Below are 20,903 nucleotides of genomic sequence, written 5' to 3' on the forward strand. Positions count from 1 at the left end.
GAAAAAAATGCATCCCCCAGCTGTTTTGAGCTAACATCATGCTAACTGTATAGACTCATGGTGTAGCTTACTAAAGTACTAAAACCTGTGTGAACTGTTTTCAGAGTTTTCTATAATTGTTCAAACACAGCAATCAAAAAACCTTGATCATAGAAATTTTACTTTGGAGGGCAAAAAAATGTTTTTTGAACTGAAATGTGCTTATCTCTCAAGCCATGTGTCTCCCTTCTTTGCACGATGAGTGAAATTTGATTCCTCTTCAAAAATATGTGGTCACATGACCAACTTCTGTTATGGTTTTCTAGATAACAGGGGTGGCACTACTTGCCCCTTGGCACAAATTACCCCACTCTCCCCTGCTTCTTATAATCAATCAGTAGTGTCATCATACTGTGCTGTTATGCTACAATTATCACAAGTTTTACTACATGTTCACTTTTGTAGAAGGTATAGATATCTTTGTAATTTGACAAGTTATTACATTGTCCAGCAGTTATTTTCAGTAGCCACAGTATCTCTGCTCATGCTGCACTAGACATTATGATGGTGTGTACACAAATGTACACAAACTCTAAACCCAAAATCACAAAATAAATTTTGAGGTTATGAACTTGTAAGCTGAAAACATTGACTTTTTTTAGGTAGACCCTTAGATTGAGGCACCTCCAGTCCACTGTCACACCATGGCACACACTGCCACTTAGTGGGGATAAACACAGTTGCAACTGAAAATGGTCTTCATAGTGGATTAACTACATGTGCAGGGAATAAACAGATCCAAGTGAGCTAAATCATCTCTGTGATGTCAAAACTAAATATTTAAGTAAACCAATGAAAGTGCAGCAATACAAGGGGGACAAGAAACAGCTGTACAGGATACGTTCACATTAAAAACTTGTATCTTACTTATTTAAAGCTTCTCCTGTTTAAATAAGATTATTTGTTTTCAATAATTGATGGACTGAACCACTTACATAGTCTTGTGAATTATTAAACTGACAACATGAAAAATGTAGAAAAACCTAGAATCTGGCTGAAATGTGTACTTATTGTGGCACCGTGATTTGATCACAGTTTTTACTCATGAATTATTTTATACTATTATATTACCAAAACATGCATACACCTCTCAGATGTTTGCTGACAATATTTAAAGATATTTTTCTTTATGGTGTAGTTACCTCGGTGAATTTAAGGATATTTCCCTGAGAAAACACATTTGGGGTGACTCCACTGGTTTTGTTTCCGTCTCACTACAGAAGCCGGAGACACACACTCTTTGCACCCTCTTACCATATTGTTTTATCTGTCAGTATAAAGCCGTCAGTGACAACAGGCTGTTATTTTGAATCATAATGCCTGAATAGCACATGGAATCAGCCCTATAGGCAACAATGTGACCATCATTTGTTCTCACACACCGGGAGGTTTCCCTCTCAAGATGTTTGGCTAATTGGTAACTTACTCTGAAAGATCTGGTTACCCATATGACAACAGTGAGCAATATCAGGTGGCGAGCTGACAGAAAGATGTCTCTGTTACTGGAGATAGAGAGGAGACAGAGCTGTGGCATCTGGGAAATAGTAAATACCTTAGCTGACTACCAGGCTAGCAAGACAAATAAACAAGATGGTGCTAAAAACTGCATGTGCATGTGTAGTCTGGGTTGAATAAGCTCAATAATTAGGTAACGTCCTATTGATTAAATTTATATTTCACACACAAAGCCACTGTAGTGCTTCAGAGGAGAAAAAGCAGAAAAAAAAATCAGACCCTCGTTTATCATGAGAATGCACGATAATATCAAAGCCAGAATTATTAAAATGAATTTTCTCACTCGGCAGGGTTTTTGTGTGATGTGCAAGAGTGTCAGACCAGTTATTCAGGCTCAAATTTAATTTAAAAATGAATGACTAGCTGTGACTGGTAGCTCCTGTGGTGATGTGATAAGACAGACTACGGGATTCATATCTGATATCCTTTTCATATTCTATTTATCTGCATATTTCAGTCCATTTCTTCTTTTAAGCCAAGAGGCAGCTGGGGCATTAATTGCGAGAATAAAGAGGGCCGGGTCGTAATGATGTGAGGTACAGTGGGCTCCCGGTTCCCATCAGGCACCTTTCATCAGAGGTGTTTTATGGGTGAAAAGACGGATGAATCCCCAAGACTTAATCCCCCTCTTCTGTCTGTGTCTTCTGCCCAGCAGATGTTTTTCCTTTGACCAACACAAAAGGCGCCTGTTTTTGTTTCCAGGCTTGTCCATTCCTTTGAGGTCAGAGGTCACGCTGATCTCAGGGAGAAGCTGTCACAGCAAGTCAAAACATTTGACGGCCACCAGAGCGCGATGAAAACGCTGTCCCTGCGAAAAAGCCACACAGTCGCCTACTGATTACTTTAAGTAAAGACCTGCTTTCCATATGGCGATGTGGTTGAGAGCACATTGCTAACACCTAGTGATTGAATTACAGCTCAGTGGTTATTGGGGTAGCCTCGGGGATACAGCTGGCCTTACTTGAGCCATCCGGACAGAAAGGGTGTGACTGTTTGTGCTGGGGTAGAAAGCAGTGACAGCTGAAAGGTTAACAAATGGCCAACATGTTAACTGAAATCACACCAATCAATCTGAGAGTGATGTTTGGGCCTGTCCAGAGGACTAAATTGGTGGTGTTCAATGACCCTACCAGTAATCCTTAGATTAAGCCAAGCCTGGCCAGTGAAAACCAAAATAAAAAATAATCAAGTTTAATTTAATTTCTTACCAAACGATGCCGCAAAACAAGACTCGTTAAAATGTTTTGCATCTGGAAAAGATTTGATTCCATTGCAATAATGGCAAACAATGACACAAAACAGACCTATATTTAAAGTCACTTTAAGCTGAGAATTTTCTAGAAAGCCTTCCATTTAAAAAGCCTGACGTAGAATATTTTTTTCTGCAGAATTACATGGCTGGAATTAAGGTATTGGGGGAGCTTATTTTAGTGCAAGGCAGATCTCTGATAGGGTATCTCAGGTTTGAAATAAAAAAAAAAATAATCGTGCAGTCCTTTTAGCACCACATCCTATTAAAACTTTGTCAAAATGGTAATGCATGTGAATGTTGTGAGTCAGGCAAGTTCAATCAATCAGCAATCAAATATTTCATAACAGCATTTTGGCTGAAGTCCGTCTGGCAGCCCTGATTTGCAAATTTGACTCCTATTCCTCGCAGCAACCTTGGAGACCTTTCACCCCAATAAAGCAAGACTCAGCTAGATCAACAAAGCCCAGTTAGGACAACAATAAGCCAAGCTATTCCACAGACAGGGCTCACCACACACAGGGTGCAGGCTGCTCTGAACACATCACAGTGATGCTCCAGCCACAAACTGTTGGCAATAAATAATTCCAGGAAAGCATAAGAGACAAAAGGGAAGGACAATCAATGCAACACCATTAAAGTGGTGGTATGCATGCCTGAAATAGAAACACAGACAAACACTGCGCCACATACTGTACAAGTTTATGTTTCCTCACTGCGGCTTCATATTGCACTTTGATTTACGCTCCGTACCAGGAAGATCACATGAAGAGGAAAAACAAGCACGGCCAGTGAAACGGGTCAACCTGCAAGTAGACCTGAACGGCGTTTCATGTTGAGGTGAATTATCAAGAAATGTGTTTTCTAACCCTTCTAGGTTTCTTTTCCTGAACTTTAAAGAGTAACTTAAAGCTAAATCATAAAAGCCAGAAAAGTTCACAACACACGACTTTCAGAGTCATCAGATTGCTGTCGTGTCCACACTACACAACTTGCAGCCTTGAATCAGGAATCTTAAAGTCGTGGTTTTCACACTACATGACTGAGGAGCGACAGGGGGTCACACATTGCAAGATCTTTCACCAGTCTGTCTGGTTTCTCTGCTATTATTGGGTGACAAAATGGATCAGGATACACAGTCAGCAAATTCTCTTTTTTTCAGAGAGAGTTAAAGGTAAATAAATATTTTTTCAATGAAAACATAAGTAGTGGCCTGTTCGTATTGTGGTTCAGCAAGGACGTCAAGGTTACAACCACTGAAAAACTTGTGTGTACACCAGTGTCATATAGAAACCGTATTACTGTGCCCACCTGTACAAAGAGAGAGATACAGGAGGAGTGTGTCCATTTGAGTGTGTGTGTCTGTAGGTGTGCGTATGTGAGAAAGAATACAACATTTTGGGTAAAAATACCCCTTTTTCAACTTACCAAAAGTAAAATAAGATGTTTGATAACATTTTCACCTCTGTACGTCCAGTGGTTCTGGTTCCTGTGGGTAGCTTTTCATGTTATCTTAGCAATAAGAACTTTAAGTGCACTGGAATTATTAGCCTAAATGCAAAATAAACCTTACAGCAAATCCAAGGTTGTTTTATTTGCACATTGTGTATTTGAAATACACATCTTCGAATAAATAAATAAATAAATAAATGAAAAAAACAAACAAAAAAAAACAAGAGCCATTGTAGGGGAAGTGAAATGGTTGGAACTATAACCGGATACACATGTATCCCTCCGCCTAGCGCATGAGCCGCGCACACCTGAAGGTGCACAATGTTAGTGCCTCACAGCTTTGGAGTTGTTGTTATTTTTTTTTTCACTTAGGCTAATGATTTCCATGGACTTCAAGTCTTTATGCTAAGCTAACACAAAACACTACCCATAGGAGCCAAACCAGTGGACGAACAGAGGTGAAAACGGTATCGACCATCTTGTCTCAGTCTGAGTAAGTTGGAAAAAGAGTATTTTGCCCAAAACGTTGGAGTATTCCTTTAACCTCTCTCAGAGGAGTGTCTTGCATTGGTGGGTGTGTCTCAGAGGAGAATGTTTTGAAGCCCACGTGCCAAAAATAGTGGTGACAAAACGTAGAGAATGCTAATGTTAGCTGTTGTCGAATGTTTGCTAACAATGCAAACTTGTTGAAAATGGTTCAAGCTGTAACACTGCAGCCTTTACGTCCTGTAGCTTTAAGTGTAACCACAGGATGTAGCTGTAACACTAAGCTCAAGTATTCTCTTGACTAACCCCATGGTACCAACAGAGCACCACTGAAACGACAGCAAATTGAACAGGATTAGTTTAAACATCATTAACATATTCCGCTTGAGAAGCTGGGCTGATCCTCTGCATCCATGCAATAAGAGGTTTACTGACCCAGGACGTCTTTTTTAATGTTTAAACAAATGTGTAAACAAACCTGCCAATTGAGTGGTGTGATTTCACTTTTTTCCAGTCCAGTTTCATGTTTGGAGGATTTTCCTGATACAAGAAAAAACACCTTGAAAGAATAACCAAACCCCGAACCCAAATCTCTGTGAGGCCTGAAATCTACTGTTGAAAACTAGAGTGAGTAAACTGAGTGTTACGTGCCAGGTGATCTCACCACCTGGATCCCTCCACTGATGTCAGGATATGTGTCACTTGACTCAACAAAACTCTTGACACAAATTAACTTGGTTTGGACACAAGTGAAACTGCCTCACCCCATTAACAATTTCTGTTCATTTTTGTAAGAAGAATGAAATTTCAAGAATGAGTAAGAGTGAGACTCTCATTCCAGTCCCACACTAAAGACATCACAAAGATAGCTTTTTCCATCACAGCAATAATTCATCCTTTGCTACAGATGGCCAGTGTTGAAATCCATGCACACATTTGTTTCATTAAGACACTATTCCAGTTTTGACTTACGCTTCTTTTCCACAGCATGATACCGGCTCAGCTCAACTCTATTTGACTCTTCTCGCTTGATTTTTCTGGATTTAATTTTCCACCGCAGATAGCGCCCCCTAATGGCAAAGTCGCACCCGTCGCCTGTGGGCATCTTGAGTTGTTTTTCCTCCCTTTTCTATCAGCCCTTAACATGAGTTTTTTATGTTAAAAAAAAAAAAAAATCAACAAGAGCAAATCAATATGTCTGTAATATTGCCGCACTGAGGAGATTAACAAAAAACCCTAACCCTAACCCTAAAAAAAAAAAGTTTTTACATGGATAGATGATCAACTACAGTATAAGTTTCATGAGTCTCACTTTAGTCGCTTTTCGTATTAGTGGTCTACAGTTTTCATGTCACCTTTTAGAAGTGGCTCAGCTTGCTTTGAACCTCAACATAGGTCATACCAAAAAAAGTACCAGGTACCAGGCACTATCCTCAACTTTTGCCCAATGGAAAACCAAAAAAAAGAGAGTAGAGTTGAGTCAAGACTGTACCATGCAGTGGAAAAGGGGGTATTTAAGGTGCATAAAAAGGATACATGGGCTAGCACAGTTATCATATTTAATGTGCACAAGACACCGGTTACCTTACTGTCCTGAGACTAAAAAAATAATCAGTAGGAAGTTGAGTGTTTTACTAAGGTCCTTATCACTGGAGCAAACTCCCTCTTCCTTCCTGGTTGCTACATGTCTAGACTCACTTTTTGTCCACTGTCTGTGTGATTGTGTACATGGCTGCTATGAGTGTGTTGAACACAGCCGGGAGTGCTGTCTGTCTGTCAGGCTTTCCTCTTTCTACCTGACACGACCGCTGACCTTGTCTCAGTGAACATGTGCACCAGCTGTGGCCTCATTTCTCTATCGCATCATGTTTTTTTTTGGCCTCATCTCTTTCTTATGTCGTTGTCATTATCCCTGTTACTGTCCATTTGACTGTCCCTGCACTTATTGCATGCTCAGCCGTCCCTGTGAGGATCCCTCTTAGATTCAGCCGGCCCAAGGTTTCTTCCATTTTTTTTCCTAATAAGGTTTTCTTGAGAGCCCATCCTTGTCTGCGCTGAGGGTGCAAGGCTGGTGGTGCCAGGTAGACTAGGCTAGGAATGATAGGAAGGAATGATAGTCCTGTCAGGTCTTACCTTGTCTGGCTAGAACTTGCGATTGTATGTCTTGTGCTTTATTTTCCTTGTTCCTTTGTTTGTGTTTCGTCATTCCACCCTATGATCGAGGAGGGCTCATTCTTTGAGACATGCATGCGATGAAATTTTAACTTCAATACTAGATTAAATGACTGACTAATGCTTTATGCTTTATGCTTTTATGCTTTGGTGTGTCTTTATGATAACAAAGGTTAAATGGTTACCTTTGCATTAAAGAGAGAGCTTCTGAGTTGCGAGAAGTAATTAAACCAGTGTGCTATAGAGCATGCAGTATATGTGTGTGTGTGTGTTTGATCTGGCTGCTGGCTCCATGTCAGTATAGGTTGGCAGCTTGGCAAGCGTCATTTGCAGTCTTGCATTTTTGGATTCCTCGCCGGGAGCAACCACATTCCTGACTAGTGGTTCAAAGGTCACATCACCCCTGCCCCCAGTGTTCGTTCTCACACACCGACACACACATTAAAGTTAAAATAGTATTCTGACAATGGAATCAGAGCAGTATGCATACATATTCCTTCAAGGAGAAAGTCCACGTTCATCATGAAATTCTACACGTGAATAAGCCAGCCTATAGAAGTGATATTTGGCCAATCAAGAAATAAAATTGTCAAAAATTGCAGAATTTGCTTTAGTTTTATGCTCTAGATTATTTTGCGAGAGAAAGTGTCACATTGTCTCATGTTGGAACAAAACATTCACAAATATTTCTCCATGAAAATGCTTCGTTTAACAGCCACTGCCGGGCTGGGAAGAGGGAGGATTTCACCAGCTTGAGAGTTGAGGCAGAATGCTGTAGGAATGTGCCACTCTCATGTTATGATGGCAACCTGTTGGCAACCTGGAGCTGCTGCAGAATGAAAAGCCCAGTGAAACTATGAAGACTTAGGATTTCAGCACCCAGAAGTCAAAATCCACCAGAGCACTGCAACGGATAAATAGAATAGAACATCAAAATGTAATCCTTTAATTCAGCCTCCTGAACCATGTCTTAGTTTGTCAGTTTTTCTGCTATTAACTGCGGAGAGAGGAGCGAGTTTACTCAAAATGTCTGCTAAATTGTAAGTGATGTGAGTTTTCAGGTACAAAAAATTTGAATGTCAGCTCTGTTGGAAAGCCCATCTCTTTACACACAGATGAGCCTTTATTTGACGAGCTTAATCTTGACTAATAGAAGAACTGACAATGAGCAGGCACAATGGCCTAAATAAAGGGACTTTCATTCAAATTAACACACACACACACACACACACACACACACACACACACACCCCTCAGATGACCCATTAGGTGCACAATGGGCAGGACAATGCTTCACTGTCACGCACACACACTCTGCTTGCCGGGGGGTAAAGCTTGGTTTAGACTCGGGAATGTCTTGAAATTGCTTGAAGGTGTGTGTGTGTGTGTGTGTGTGTGTGTGTGATCCCTTGGAGGAGCCACGCATTAACAAGAGGATTCATGACATATCTCTTAAGCTCTTAGCCAGGGCTGTTTTGTGTTCTCTCCTCCCCTCCTCCTTTAGCTGCATTTGACCCTGGGCTTTAGCGTGGCAGGGGTGTGAAAGTCAGTTTGACCACTCGGGCCGACCTCGAACACAAATCACCCCACAAAGGGGTCTTTGAAAAATGGCAATGACCACAAAATGGTGACCTTTTTTTCTCTGACACAATAAGCTGTTCTCAGGCTCACTGTTCACACGTATGTAGGATCAAAGTGGATTATTCACAGGGAAAAGAGATATCTCGCTTTAAGAGATGATAATTTCATCATGCTGCTGCTGTTGTTGATGTTTGTTTAACTTTTTAGCCCCTTAAACTCTGATTTTCCGTTAAATTTGCTCTCAAGTAGTAAACATTTTTTATTGTATACCTTTCTGTAGGCCTATCTTCTGGTCACTGAAGCTACATCATGTTCATATTGAGCAAAATATCCAAATCCAAGATCCCATTGTTTTATGGCTGCATCATAAAATCAGATAGAAAAGAACTGCATGTCTTGTGCATCATTTTATACACATTTCCTTGCAATTCAGCACAACATGTTTGGTATCTTTGGAAAACTTGGGATCTCAACTATAATTTTAAGTAAAGTTCTGTGGGTTTGAACAAAGCTCAATTGTGCAGCAGTGACATCATGGATGTTGCAGGGTTGAAGAAGTTAGGAGGTGTGATTTGTCCTTGAGAAGAGCATAAACTTTTAAGTGCACACATTTTGTTTAATTTACTGTCTTCTACAAAGTGGACGGGGTATGAGACAAAGCGGCTGGGGGTCTGTCTTGCTTATATTTGTTGGAGGGCTTCAGGGTAATCTCGCATTGTCAGGCTGGTTTTGAGTTAGGCCTTGGGGTCATGCCCTCTGCACCTCTGAGGAGAAAGATCCTCCACATTCTTCCTGCCTCTGTGTGTGTGTGTGTGTGTGTGTGTGTGTGTGTGTGTGTGTAGTGAGTGTGCTGCCCCACACAGCCCACTCTCTTTGCTCTTTGACTCCAATGGCCATATATGGCAGCCGGCACCATGGTAACCACAGGGCTTGAATAGCAGTGTCAAATCCCTGAGAGCACACACACACACACACACACATACACACACACACACACACACACTGCCTGCCCCCTCCCCCTCCGCACACACTCCCACTCCCTCCCTCTCTCTCCCTTGCTCCCTTTGCCTTGCTCGCTCGCTCTCACACACACACAGACAAACAGGCTGAGGAAAACAGAGAAAAGAGGGGAGAGAGAGGGACACGGAGAAAGAGTGAGTGAGAGAGAGCAAACGTTGCGTTGTGTGGTGGCTTCACAAATCCAGCCTGTCTCGGGCTGTGGCCTCTCTTTTTTTTTTTTTTTAAATCTTAATTTGATTATTTGAAGACTCTGGAGCCAGAGAGAGGGGGAAGCGAAGCAGCCATCCCTTCCCCCCTATTCGTCTGAGCTACAGGGGAAGGCTTCACACACACACACACACACACACATACACGGATGAAAAGAAGCACACAGGGCTAGGCCGCAAGTCATTAGTTCTTGGTGGGCAAGCAATGACAAAAGGCTGGAGGGAGAAGCCCGCATGAGTACTTGGAGGGCGACCACGGGATCTACGGACGGAGGGGCTCCACGTTCTCCTGCTTTCCCTCTTGTTTTTGGAAGGAAGAGACTCTTAGCAGCACAGAGGATATTGCTACAACCGAGCACTCTTGCAACAACAAGCAAAGAGGAGAGCACTTCCTTGTGTTGAGGATCTATTTGAAGAGAGGCGCAGGCAGAGAGAGAGAGAGGGAGAGAGAGAGAGAGAGAGAGAAGGGGGCAGCAGAGACTGTGTTGTATTTTGTAAGTCAGCACAAGCACAGGCAGTCCACGTCGCCTGGGCTGCTGCAGCTGCTGTGCCTTCCTTGAAGAAAAGCCTGGCGACCACAAGAAAGTGATGCTGTTGTGCGGCCATCAAGTTGTTTTGCTTGTGGTGATGTGGAATAGCTTCGCCGTGGGTCATAATGCCGCTGCTGCTGCCTCTGCTGCTCAGAGGATTACAGGAGAATAGGAGATATCTGCCTGCCATGCCTGAGCTCCCGGTCTCGCTGGATGGAAGGAAGATCTAGACAGAAGAGAGGATTTTGATATTTTTTCCAACATGCTTGCTGAATAAAGGGGAAGCCATAGATAGACACACACTGTTCTCTCTGAGGTGAGTGTGACATAATTTCTGCAAGGATAGAGGTGAACGATTATGTAGACAACAATAATCACTTTCAGCAAGCCACAGATTGTGTGTAAGGGGTACTTTAAGAGGGGTGGTCATAGCCTCTCTAGGCATGTGCTAAGGGCGAGCTAGACTGAGGTCCTTTTTCAGCCATTACTGTTGCTACAGAGACAGAGCTGGGAGTGTGTGTGTGTGTGTGTGTGTGAGAGAGAGAGAGAGAGAGAAGAGTACATGTGGCTGTACAGCAGAGGATTTTCACCGCGTATCGTTTTCAAGTAACTGTCGAATAGTCTGTCTCTGTTTGCTCTCTTTTTGGGAGAGTGTGTGTTTGACTCATTGTTTCCTGTGAAAGGTTGGCCGGCTGAAGCGTGAAACCGTTCGGCTGGACAGACAGCAGGCTCCTCTGTGAAAACACACCGTCGCAGAAATTGGGTTAAAGAAAGGGACAAAACTACAACGAAGAGAAACGAACAGTGAGATAAGGAGCAAAGGAGGAAAAGGAAGATTGAAATCCACAGGCATGCAAAACAAAAAAGTTGCCAGACCGAGACTGTTTCCAGGTCATAGTGGAGTGGGAGGAGACTGATCGGCTCTTGTTTTTCCTGTCAAACACTCTCCTCCTCACCTCTGATAACCCTGTTTTTTTTTTTACTCTCATTGCATCTGCCTGTTTAACCCGAGGACTTTTTTCCATTTTCATTTTTATTAACTTGCTTGTTCTAGTTTGTGTGGGAACTTGGAAACCAAAAACAAAGAAGAAAAAAAAAACAGAAGAACTAAATTACCAAATGATAGCACAAACAACCAGAAAATCTTGAATCTCTTCAGGTGAGAGGAAACACACAGTCTGCTCTGGACTTTTGATATTTTTGTTACCTTGACAGCAACCAGAAATCTTGGCTGCCTGTCCGTTTTCTTCTGCAGTGGTTTGGTAACCAAGCGATGGCCATGGTGAGCGGGGGCTGGGGAGATCCCAATGGGGGCACCAATGGGTTGGGGGACAAGGGCTACCTGAGGGGGGAGGAGGAGGACGGCTCGCCGCAGGCTGGGGGCAGCGACATGGAGGCCGGCGACGACGACAAGGCCTGCGTGGTGGACTGTGTGGTGTGTGGCGACAAGTCCAGTGGGAAGCATTATGGCGTGTTCACCTGTGAAGGGTGCAAGAGCTTCTTCAAGAGGAGCATCAGACGCAACCTCAACTACACCTGCAGGTGAGAGGGGCATCATGGGTAATCCCGTCTCATTTGTTGATTGGCAATTCCAATGGCAATGAAAAACGGACTGTTGATAATTCCAAACATACAGTGTTGCTACATTCGGCATAGCAACAACTCACTGAAGGAATACACTTAATACTAGACACAAATATCATTTAAGATAAACATAAGATGATAATGGAGGATATGAGCGATTTAGCAAACAATTCACATCTGATTTAGCGTCTGAGGGTGTTACTCCAGAATATAGAAACTCAGTAGCCACTTTATTAGGTCCATCTGTGCAATCTAATGCAGATCAGTGCAGTAGCTCTGCCATTAATTCTACCTTTTAAGAAAGTTTATAATGTTTTTGTTGACATTGTGGAAAATGTGTAAATTTAATTCTGTGTCTGATATTGAGGTTGTAGTTTGCAGAGGTCTTGTACTGGACTACATTATACTGAGAGGTGTTTCTCATTTTTTGTCCTCCCTATTTATATACATGAAGGGGACAGAATAGTGGAAACACCTCTCAATAAAATGCAGTCCAGTCCAACAGCAGCACTAACTGTGAGCTCAATGCCAAACATAGAACTGAATGAACACCTCTATTACTGCGACAAAAAGAAAACCTGAGCATTACAGACATCATAAAAGGAAATTTTATGGCATTGGCTTGTGTTAGATTGTGCAGGTGTATCTAATAAAGTGGCTACTGAGTGTAGATGCTCAATCAGCATTAATTTCTTAACATGGAGAATCATGTATTTGTATAATGAAAAGCCACTTTGGTTTTGAGATTCATTTAAGGTTGAATTGATCGACTATAATGAATATGATTCTGCAAAGGGAATAGATGGAGATTGCAAAATGAATCATGTATTAAGATAATTTGACTGTGTGCACAGCTGTTAGAATTGCCCACAGCGATGTATTTGACTGTGTTTTATGTATGGGTGTGATTCACACTATCATGCACAAACCCACAAACATGATGTTCATTATGTGATAGCTGTGTTGACATATAGGATTTATGACATGCGAGTGTTTTAGATTAAACCAAGACTTCGGTTGTCATTCATCATAACACAAATACAAATTGTACAGTGTATTTTTGTGCCGAAATAGGACTTTTATGGATTCTTGCTCAGAGCCTCATCTCATACAGTTTCACTACCATAAAAACATTATTGAATGACATAAAAAATAATTGAAACTGAATTGTAACGTACGTATGAGCACAATTAAAATATCAAATGTGACTGAAATAACACTGAATGATTTCACCATCTCCTATCTCGTCTTCCGTACACTTGCCTATAGCCATATGAAAAATCCATGTTCGTGATGCAATATTAATGTTCATGAGAATTATCGAAGGCAAAGCCACCATCAGTTTCTAGACATTTATATAATCTGTGAAATCAGCTTTACATACATTAAATGTTTTTGAATGGAGGAGGCTTACTCAATTTCAAATCATGTTTATCACTGCAGCAGCCTCTCTCTTCTGAATTTTCATTTGCCCCAAAGTAGCTGTGGTGGTTAACGCAATAATTCACTGATAGTTAGGGTGGCCTGGACGGAAACTGGATCAAAGCCAGAGAGCCACTTGTTGAAGTGAAGGCATATAATGCAGACTGACAGGGGAAATTATAATGTTATTATTTTGGTGCAAAATGATTATTTCCAAAACAACAAGCAGCTGAATTTGCAAGCTGAAAGTTGGCGTCATGGTGATTGTTTTGTGAAAAATCAATCACGACAATCCTGTAACATATTTTTCTGTGTTTTCAGGTCCAACAGAGAGTGCCAGATAGACCAGCACCACCGTAACCAGTGCCAGTACTGTCGCCTGAAGAAATGTTTCCGTGTTGGCATGCGCAAAGAAGGTATCTTCCTATCCCGATCTACAAGCCATCCTTACTTTGCAATACACAACATATTTATGCATATACACATATGCTCTGTGTCAAACACTGCAGTTTACTTGTGTTGAAATGAAAATAATAACACTAATCATTTAAGAAGCTACATGAACTATACTTTTCTTTTTGGACCAATCAAGATTTTAAAATATATTTTATCTTTCCTGGAACCTTGTGGCACCTTAGCTATAATGTTTTTCCTTAGATTTTTCATGTATTTGCTTGAATTTTGTATTTTCTATTTTGCTTTTATGTTGTACGTCTCATTTTGGGAGCGGCACCTGACGAGCCCTTCTGTTTTGTTGTTGTTGTTGTTTATTTGTTTTTGTTTTGGCTCCTCCTGCACATTTTTTTTTGCAAGTTACTGTTTTCTCTTCCCAATCTCTATGTTTTGCATGTATTACATATACTTTATGTATTATACATTTTTTAAAAAATAGCAACAACAAAAACAATAATAATAACAATAGTGACAATAATGGTAATAATGCTTTATTGAAAAATCTCAGCTTCTTCTCATTAGCTGTCCTCTAGGGAAGAAAAATCAATTGTAGTTAACTTGAATTTGCTTCTGTCATTACCTTGCCTCGAGCGTTACATGAGCCTCATAGACCGAAGTAAAGGCCACACATGGCTCTCTAGTCCCTATCATGGCTAAGCAAGCCGTGCGTGTCGGCTCAGTGACATGTACTAAGTGGCTTAATCTGGTGCCTGCGCAAGAGAATGACAGAGAGTGATACTGTGCTAAGACATCTGCGTCCCTGAGCCTTTCTATCACACTTAAGCCTCTGGTTGTACCTACAGAAAACCTCGGCCTTGTTGACTAGATCAGGTAGAAGCCACCAGGGATTTCACAATAAGTGGTGGAACCCAAAAGGAGCATTCGATACTAAGCACAAATATATGCTGTTCGTTTGACTACAGTTGCTAATTAAACTGTTTAAAAGTTACATTATTCTCATGAAGTACCTTTCTTAAAGCAGTCAGTGGTGTCATGTTCAACCATTCCTTTCCTGTTCTGTTGTATTTAAGTACTGTTCCACTTTATAAATTTTTCCACAACTGAAACAATATAAGTTATCTTACCTGCAGTGTTGTTGATTGAAATTCAGCTTGGTAATTTTTGATTGTAAATATTTTTGCATTTGAATAGTCTCTTTAGCTGTTTTTGATCCCTTATACTCCATTAATCAAATAAATAATGCTAATGAGATACATTATTGATCCCTGTAGGGAAACCTTTTGACTTGACTCCCTCCAGAAAGGTCAGAGGTCAGGCTCAGCTACAGAACAGCACCCTCAGAGCTGGTGGGGCTTCAGTGTCTTGCTCAAGGGCTCTTCAGCAGGCTGGATGAGGCTGATATGGTGGCTTCAACATTTGGGCTCTGAAAGAAAGTCTGTTTACTAGCAGGCTGCCGTGCCGTCCTTTCTCCAGGCCAAGTGATGTTTTCTGCTCAAAAGGGCGATTAGGGCACACGGGCAATCTCCTGTACTGCAGTTACTGCACTGCCATATTATAACTGTTTGCTACAATGAATTTAGCAGAAACAGAATTATCATGCAAAAATCAAAAATCCTTGTCCTCGTCTTTGTTTTATTTACATAGATAACCTTCCTGCAGCCTGGACTGCATGAAAGTGTTTCCTGATTTCCCCTGTCTTTGCTGAGGAATCTGTCTATGCTCGATTCTACTTCCTTTAATCTGGAATTAAAGTGTCTTAATCAGGTCAAGACCATCTGCTGATAATCTGACAAACACTGCTAGCTGAACTGAACTGTGTTTTTTGTTTTTGTTTTTTTTTTTCTCTGCATTTTCTCCACCACCAAATCCCCTCTTTTACCTCCTCTCCACCACTTCTATTACCTCCCATCATCTCCCATCACATTTCTCCCTTTGATCCACGCTGCTCTCCTCTCCCCCTCTCCTTTCCTCCCATCTCCTCTTTGTCTCCCAACTCAACTTCAGCAGTTCAACGTGGACGCATCCCACCTCAGCCCAGCCTCAGCCCCTCCATTACACCCATAGGGGGTGCGAGTGGGCTTGGAGGCGGCGAGTTTTACAACAACAACAACAATGGAGGAAGTGGTGGAGGTCAGCCAGTGTCAGAGCTCATTTCTCAGCTGCTGCGTGCTGAGCCGTACCCCAGCAGCCGCTTCGGTCACCAGTACAGCCAACAAGCTGGGCCTGACAACGCCATGGGCATCGATAACATCTGCGAACTGGCAGCCCGGCTGCTCTTCAGCACCATTGAGTGGGCTAGAAACATCCCCTACTTCCCCGAGCTACCTGTGTCAGACCAGGTGAATGACGATCACAGATGAGTCTTCTTTTCAGCAGTAAATTCTACATGGTTTGAAGCGCAGCGTCTATCTGTCGCACAACACTAAAAGTGTAAAGCCCTAGTTCCTCCCTTGACCTCTACTTATCAGAATAATAATAGTGACAATAGAACATTTTTGTCAATACTGACAAACATAAAAAGATGACTGCTTGCTTTATATGATCAAACAAAGATCAAGAATATGTCAGGTGCTCTTGCAAACAGGGAAAACAGAGTTATTAATAGGGCAATCCAGGCACTGCAAAGATCAGGAAATGTGACAGTGAGGAAGGAAATATTCAAAAGCCATCACTGTAGTGGCGAAATCATTAAGAAGCCAACATGTTTCAACCACTGATGGTCTTTGTTGGGGCTTTAGAAACGGGAAATACGGGTGCAGCCTCACATGTATAGATGCAACAACAAGCATTTTTTTGTCAATAACTGCATTTTTTGAGAGTTTTATTTATTGACAAATGCTGATTCACTTCCTTTTTTGTCAGAAGGACAGTCTCATATTCAGGGTTAAAAATCTATTTTTTCTTTACACATTGAAAAAAAATACCAGTGGAATGAAATAGGCACAACTTCTCCTCAGTGCATTTTTGAAAATTTTCAGGAATTTTTTTGGGAACAATTGTGTTGAAACAGGGTAGAATAAGGCAATCAGCCTACTAGACACCATAAATTCATGATAACAGTGTAATAAGAATATGAGAGGGTGTTTTTTTTTTTCTTTTTAGATGATTAACAATACACTATCAACTCCACAGGTGGCGCTGCTGAGGCTGAGCTGGAGCGAACTGTTTATCCTCAACGCAGCCCAGTCGGCCCTGCCGCTCCACATGGCTCCCCTGCTGGCCGCCGCCGGCTTCCACTCCTCGCCCATGTCTGCAGAACGTGTCGTGTCCTTCATGGACCAGGTCCGGGTTTTCCAGGACCAGGTGGACAAGTTGACCAGGCTGCAGGTGGACTCAGCTGAGTACAGCTGTCTCAAGGCCATCGCACTTTTCTCACCAGGTAACTGTGTGTTTGTTTTGCATCTGTTTTTGTTGTTACTGTTTCTTTTTAATGATCTTGATCTAATGACATTTTTGGTAAGACTGCTGTAGAGATGTAGTGGATGGATTTTGCAGGCTGTTTTTGAAGGTCACATACATACAGCAATCCCAAAACCACAAAAGGCATCCATTTTTATCAGATTATGAGTGAGAGTCGAATGCTTGGGGGGAATAGATATATGCTCTAGGGCAGTAGTTCTTTAAATACTAGATAACAAACATGATAACTAAACAATTTAATAGTTAACTATGGGGTAGAAAGACTTCAAATGTGACTCTACAGCTTAATGAAAATCAGTTTCAGGTTCTGGAGCATGAAAAAGTTTGAAAGCCCCCTGCTCTAGGCCTTTAGAATGACAACTTCAAAGCTGTTGACCTTTTCCTGACCGGAGTGACTGAAGAGCTGCAGTGACGCTTGCCACACTCATTGAGGGAGTCCCGCACAATGGCACCATCTCCTGGCAAATCAATGAAAATGCAATAATGTTCTATGCAGTAATTGGTGCTGCTGCTGACCACTGCGCAGCACTGTGCATTAGACGTTAGAGTGTCTGCTTTGAAAGAATGGAGAAATGCTAGTGCCACCTTGAAAAACACTTGGACTTTTTTCAGTTGCAGTCAACAGATCCTGGCAGTGCTTTCAGTTATGTGTCGGTGTTATGGGTACTTTTAGGTCAAATGTTCGTAGAACAGTTTAGAAAAGATGAGGCATTGCGGTAGTAGGCTACTTAAACCCTTCAGGGCCATTTTATCATATTATCTGCTGGGATCTCAAACGTCCTCTTTGCTGATCACGACTCTTTATGTAACCTGCCCACACTATTAAGTAACTCTCCCTCCTCCTCCCTCCCTCTCAGACGCCTGTGGACTGACAGACCCAGTCCACGTGGAGTCTCTGCAGGAGAAGGCACAGGTGGCCCTGACAGAGTACGAGAGGATGCAGTACCCTAATCAGCCTCAGCGCTTCGGCCGCCTGCTCCTTCGCCTACCAGCCCTGCGTGCCGTTCCCGCCAACCTCATCTCCCAGCTCTTTTTCATGCGCCTGGTAGGCAAGACCCCCATTGAGACACTGATCCGTGACATGCAGCTCTCCGGAAGCTCGATCAGCTGGCCCTATGTCCCAGGACAGTAGCCCCCCGATGGACGAGGTCTCCGTCTGGGATTACTGACGACAAGGACCCACAGGAATCCTCTTGACTCATCACAATCCATCTGTGTGGTTCTCAAACTAGAGTGCCAGCTGGCCATCGTATGTACTGTACTGTAACTGCTCTATTCCCCCTAATGAACTGAGCCCTCTGTCTCCTTGCGGGCCTGCAGAGAAGAGAGGAGCCAGTGCCAGGCTGGAGCTGACTCAGTGCCAGTCCAGCAGTTCTGGTGCCAGGTCTCAGGCCAGAGACCAGCTCTTCCTGCTGGGCCCCGATATGGCCACCAGAGCCAGTCATGACACCACCACATGCCATAGTCACTAAAGACAGCACAATTACATGTAGAGGGCAGCACTGCACCGCTACAAAATGCTTCTAGAGGGCAGAACTGTCCTGCCACTGAAGGTCACCAAAACAATTTCCCCCCACACTGGCCTCATTGTCCATGGCTCGCCATTTGTGATACAGTGACCTTTTTATGAACATAAATAAAAGCATTACAGTACTTCATCATTATTATGGATGAAACTCAACTCAAATGTTGGAATCATCCTTGGGAAACCGTGGTTGTGTGGTGAACTGAGAACAAAACCCAGTAAGCGTCTCTCAAGCGCCTCATTGTTGAAGAGAAAAAAGATCTTGGTTCATGCTGAATTCGCCGGCCTCACAATTGAACACCGAGGGAGAAGCCAAGGAACTGTTCGAGGGGAACAGAAATGACACAAGACCAAGGAAATTCACCAAAGTCTATCACATCATCCTGAGAGATGGTATTTAAACAGACAAATCAGAGAGAGAGAGAGAGATATGAATTGACTCTGTAACTGACTGGCCATCAGACAACACGAACAGCACATTTAGATTTACTTACAGGGCTCACTGTTGCCGTAAGGGAAGAACAAGAAGAAGAAAAAAAGCCACAGTTACATGACAAAGGACTAATACCTCACTAGACATCAGAATGCTTTAGTCTGATATTTCCTAAACACAAACCTCTGTAATTGTTGTTCACCACAAGCCGCCTTCTTTTTAACAACTGCCTTGTTATTCCGTATGAATTTGGGACACTTAATAAATATGAAATGAGTCTTATGAGTTTCACAAACATACACCTTGTATCTTTTAAAAAGGTCCCCAAACAGGAGTTTTCACTTGTTTCAAATTTGAGCCAGACTCTGACTAAAGATGGTGAGCACATCTGACAAAGTGATTGTTTGGAATCAACTCTTTTCAATGGAGTGATGATAGATTGACTCATATGTAAATTAAACACGGGTTCTCCTATGACAAACATTTCCATGATTAAAAAAAAAAAAAAAAAAAGACAATTAGCTTAACAAATATAAGTGGTGATCAAATATCCATAACCAACATTAGCTGGCAATCTACCAGACATTTTGATTTAGTCAATGCTGTTTGTGTGGGAAACAAACCTTTGAAAATGTATTGAAATGTATATATATTGAGGCCAAGTTGTCCGTCTGCATGTTAAAATGTTGTTTTGGATCTCTGATGAGTTGAAATTGTTTCATTCTTTACATGATGTAATTCAGAAAAAAAGGTTCATTTATACACTTAAAGTATTGGTTTGACTGTTTGCTCCGAAATGTGTTTTTTTTTCTTTCTGTTTTTATATGAAAATACCTCTGTCATCTGTCGAGATGTCAAAAAAAAAAAACATGCCTATTTCCATGCCAATATGGTTGATACGGCACTGATGGAACGAGAGGGTGTTCATGCTCTCATCACCGGGCGTCTCTTTCCGCTGTTTTGAAGTGATGTGATAGAGAATATTGTGATGGATGAGAGTCTGGCAGATGGACTGCACTTGGAGGATATTCAATGCCAAAACATCACACTACCTGTGACGAGTTAAAAGAGGATGGGCCCGATTTTCTGGTCCACTAGGATTTACCTCATGTAGGTACTTCAAGAGGCGGGTTTATAAATTTGAAAGTAAAGCAAAGCAACTTTCAAAGAAATGATTAAATTACCTCTAAATATAAAATAGAACTTTCTTTATCGATGTTAAATTTGACAAATTATCCATATGACCAATTAACCTTTTTTTTTCTAAAGTAAAAGGATATAACTCTGCTTCTTGAAATACCCCCTGGCCTTTTAAAACTTATTTGGATATTCTTCTTTTACTTATTGACTCACACAACCATATCATAGAGAAAAAAAGAAGACAAAAAGATGAATATACTATTAATGTTTTCTTATCTTTGTGTTACAGTTCTTGATTTTTTTTCTTCTTAAATTTCATGTGTATGGAAGCGTTATTACAAGAATCAAAAGGTGACCATGTGGCTTTTGTTTGTTTGTTTTTTTCCCAATCTATTTGAAAACGGTGTTGTAATTACATCTGTATGAAGAATGCCAAATAAACACTGCAGTGTGTACCACAGATGTGTGAGAGTGTAATAACTGACTAACACAGAGCTGACTATTTTGAAAAAGAATTCAAAAAACAATTTATTGACAGTTTGTATCTCACATGGCTGTACAGTGAAATCATCACATCCATTATTTGCTGTACAAAAGTCCTCATTCATTCCTCATCAAGATCAGAGATATTCACAATAAAACATGTATTACATTCTACATTTCATTTCTCTCTGTAATGGAAGGTGAAGCAAACAGTTTTTACACAGAGTAAACA

At 41.6% G+C, this 20,903-nt stretch overlaps 1 protein-coding gene and 1 long non-coding RNA gene across 6 annotated transcripts in view; both read left to right on the forward strand.

Moving 5' to 3' along the window:
* The window catches only part of LOC115374731 (uncharacterized), a 108,429-nt gene extending 103,890 nt beyond the window's left edge, over window positions 1–4,539 (forward strand). Inside the window, exon 4 of the long non-coding RNA XR_003929647.1 lies at window positions 4,481–4,539. This is a non-coding gene — a long non-coding RNA (uncharacterized LOC115374731). The remainder of the gene's footprint in view (window positions 1–4,480) is intronic.
* Window positions 4,540–4,639: 100 nt separating this feature from the next.
* Window positions 4,640–20,648, forward strand: nr2f6a (nuclear receptor subfamily 2, group F, member 6a). Of its 5 annotated transcripts, none has more exons than XM_030073799.1 (7): window positions 4,640–4,748; window positions 5,256–5,368; window positions 10,934–11,792; window positions 13,578–13,672; window positions 15,675–16,009; window positions 16,803–17,049; window positions 17,948–20,648. In XM_030073799.1, exons 3-7 carry the CDS (start codon window positions 11,524–11,526, stop codon window positions 18,220–18,222), a joined length of 1,221 nt encoding a protein of 406 aa, XP_029929659.1. In that variant the 5' UTR covers window positions 4,640–4,748; window positions 5,256–5,368; window positions 10,934–11,523; the 3' UTR covers window positions 18,223–20,648. The 5 variants fall into 5 exon arrangements, with proteins under 5 accessions (XP_029929659.1, XP_029929657.1, XP_029929661.1 ...); XM_030073800.1 differs by lacking the exons at window positions 4,640–4,748; window positions 5,256–5,368 and adding an exon at window positions 9,671–10,566 and having other exon boundaries at window positions 10,934–11,409; window positions 11,506–11,792; XM_030073797.1 differs by lacking the exon at window positions 5,256–5,368 and having other exon boundaries at window positions 4,659–4,748.
* The last annotated feature ends 255 nt before the right edge of the window (window positions 20,649–20,903 follow it).

Source organism: Myripristis murdjan, chromosome 17 (genome assembly GCF_902150065.1).
Source record: "Myripristis murdjan chromosome 17, fMyrMur1.1, whole genome shotgun sequence".
NCBI classification, from domain to species: Eukaryota; Metazoa; Chordata; class Actinopteri; order Holocentriformes; family Holocentridae; genus Myripristis; species Myripristis murdjan.

Bases quoted from the DNA above. Each gene is read 5' to 3' on its own strand.
- nr2f6a (XM_030073799.1), top strand. From the start codon at position 11,524: ATGGCCATGGTGAGCGGGGGCTGGGGAGATCCCAATGGGGGCACCAAT. The intron at 11,793-13,577 runs GTGAGAGGGGCA...CTGTGTTTTCAG, and splicing joins AACCTCAACTACACCTGCAG to GTCCAACAGAGAGTGCCAGA. The intron at 13,673-15,674 runs GTATCTTCCTAT...ACTCAACTTCAG, and splicing joins TGTTGGCATGCGCAAAGAAG to CAGTTCAACGTGGACGCATC.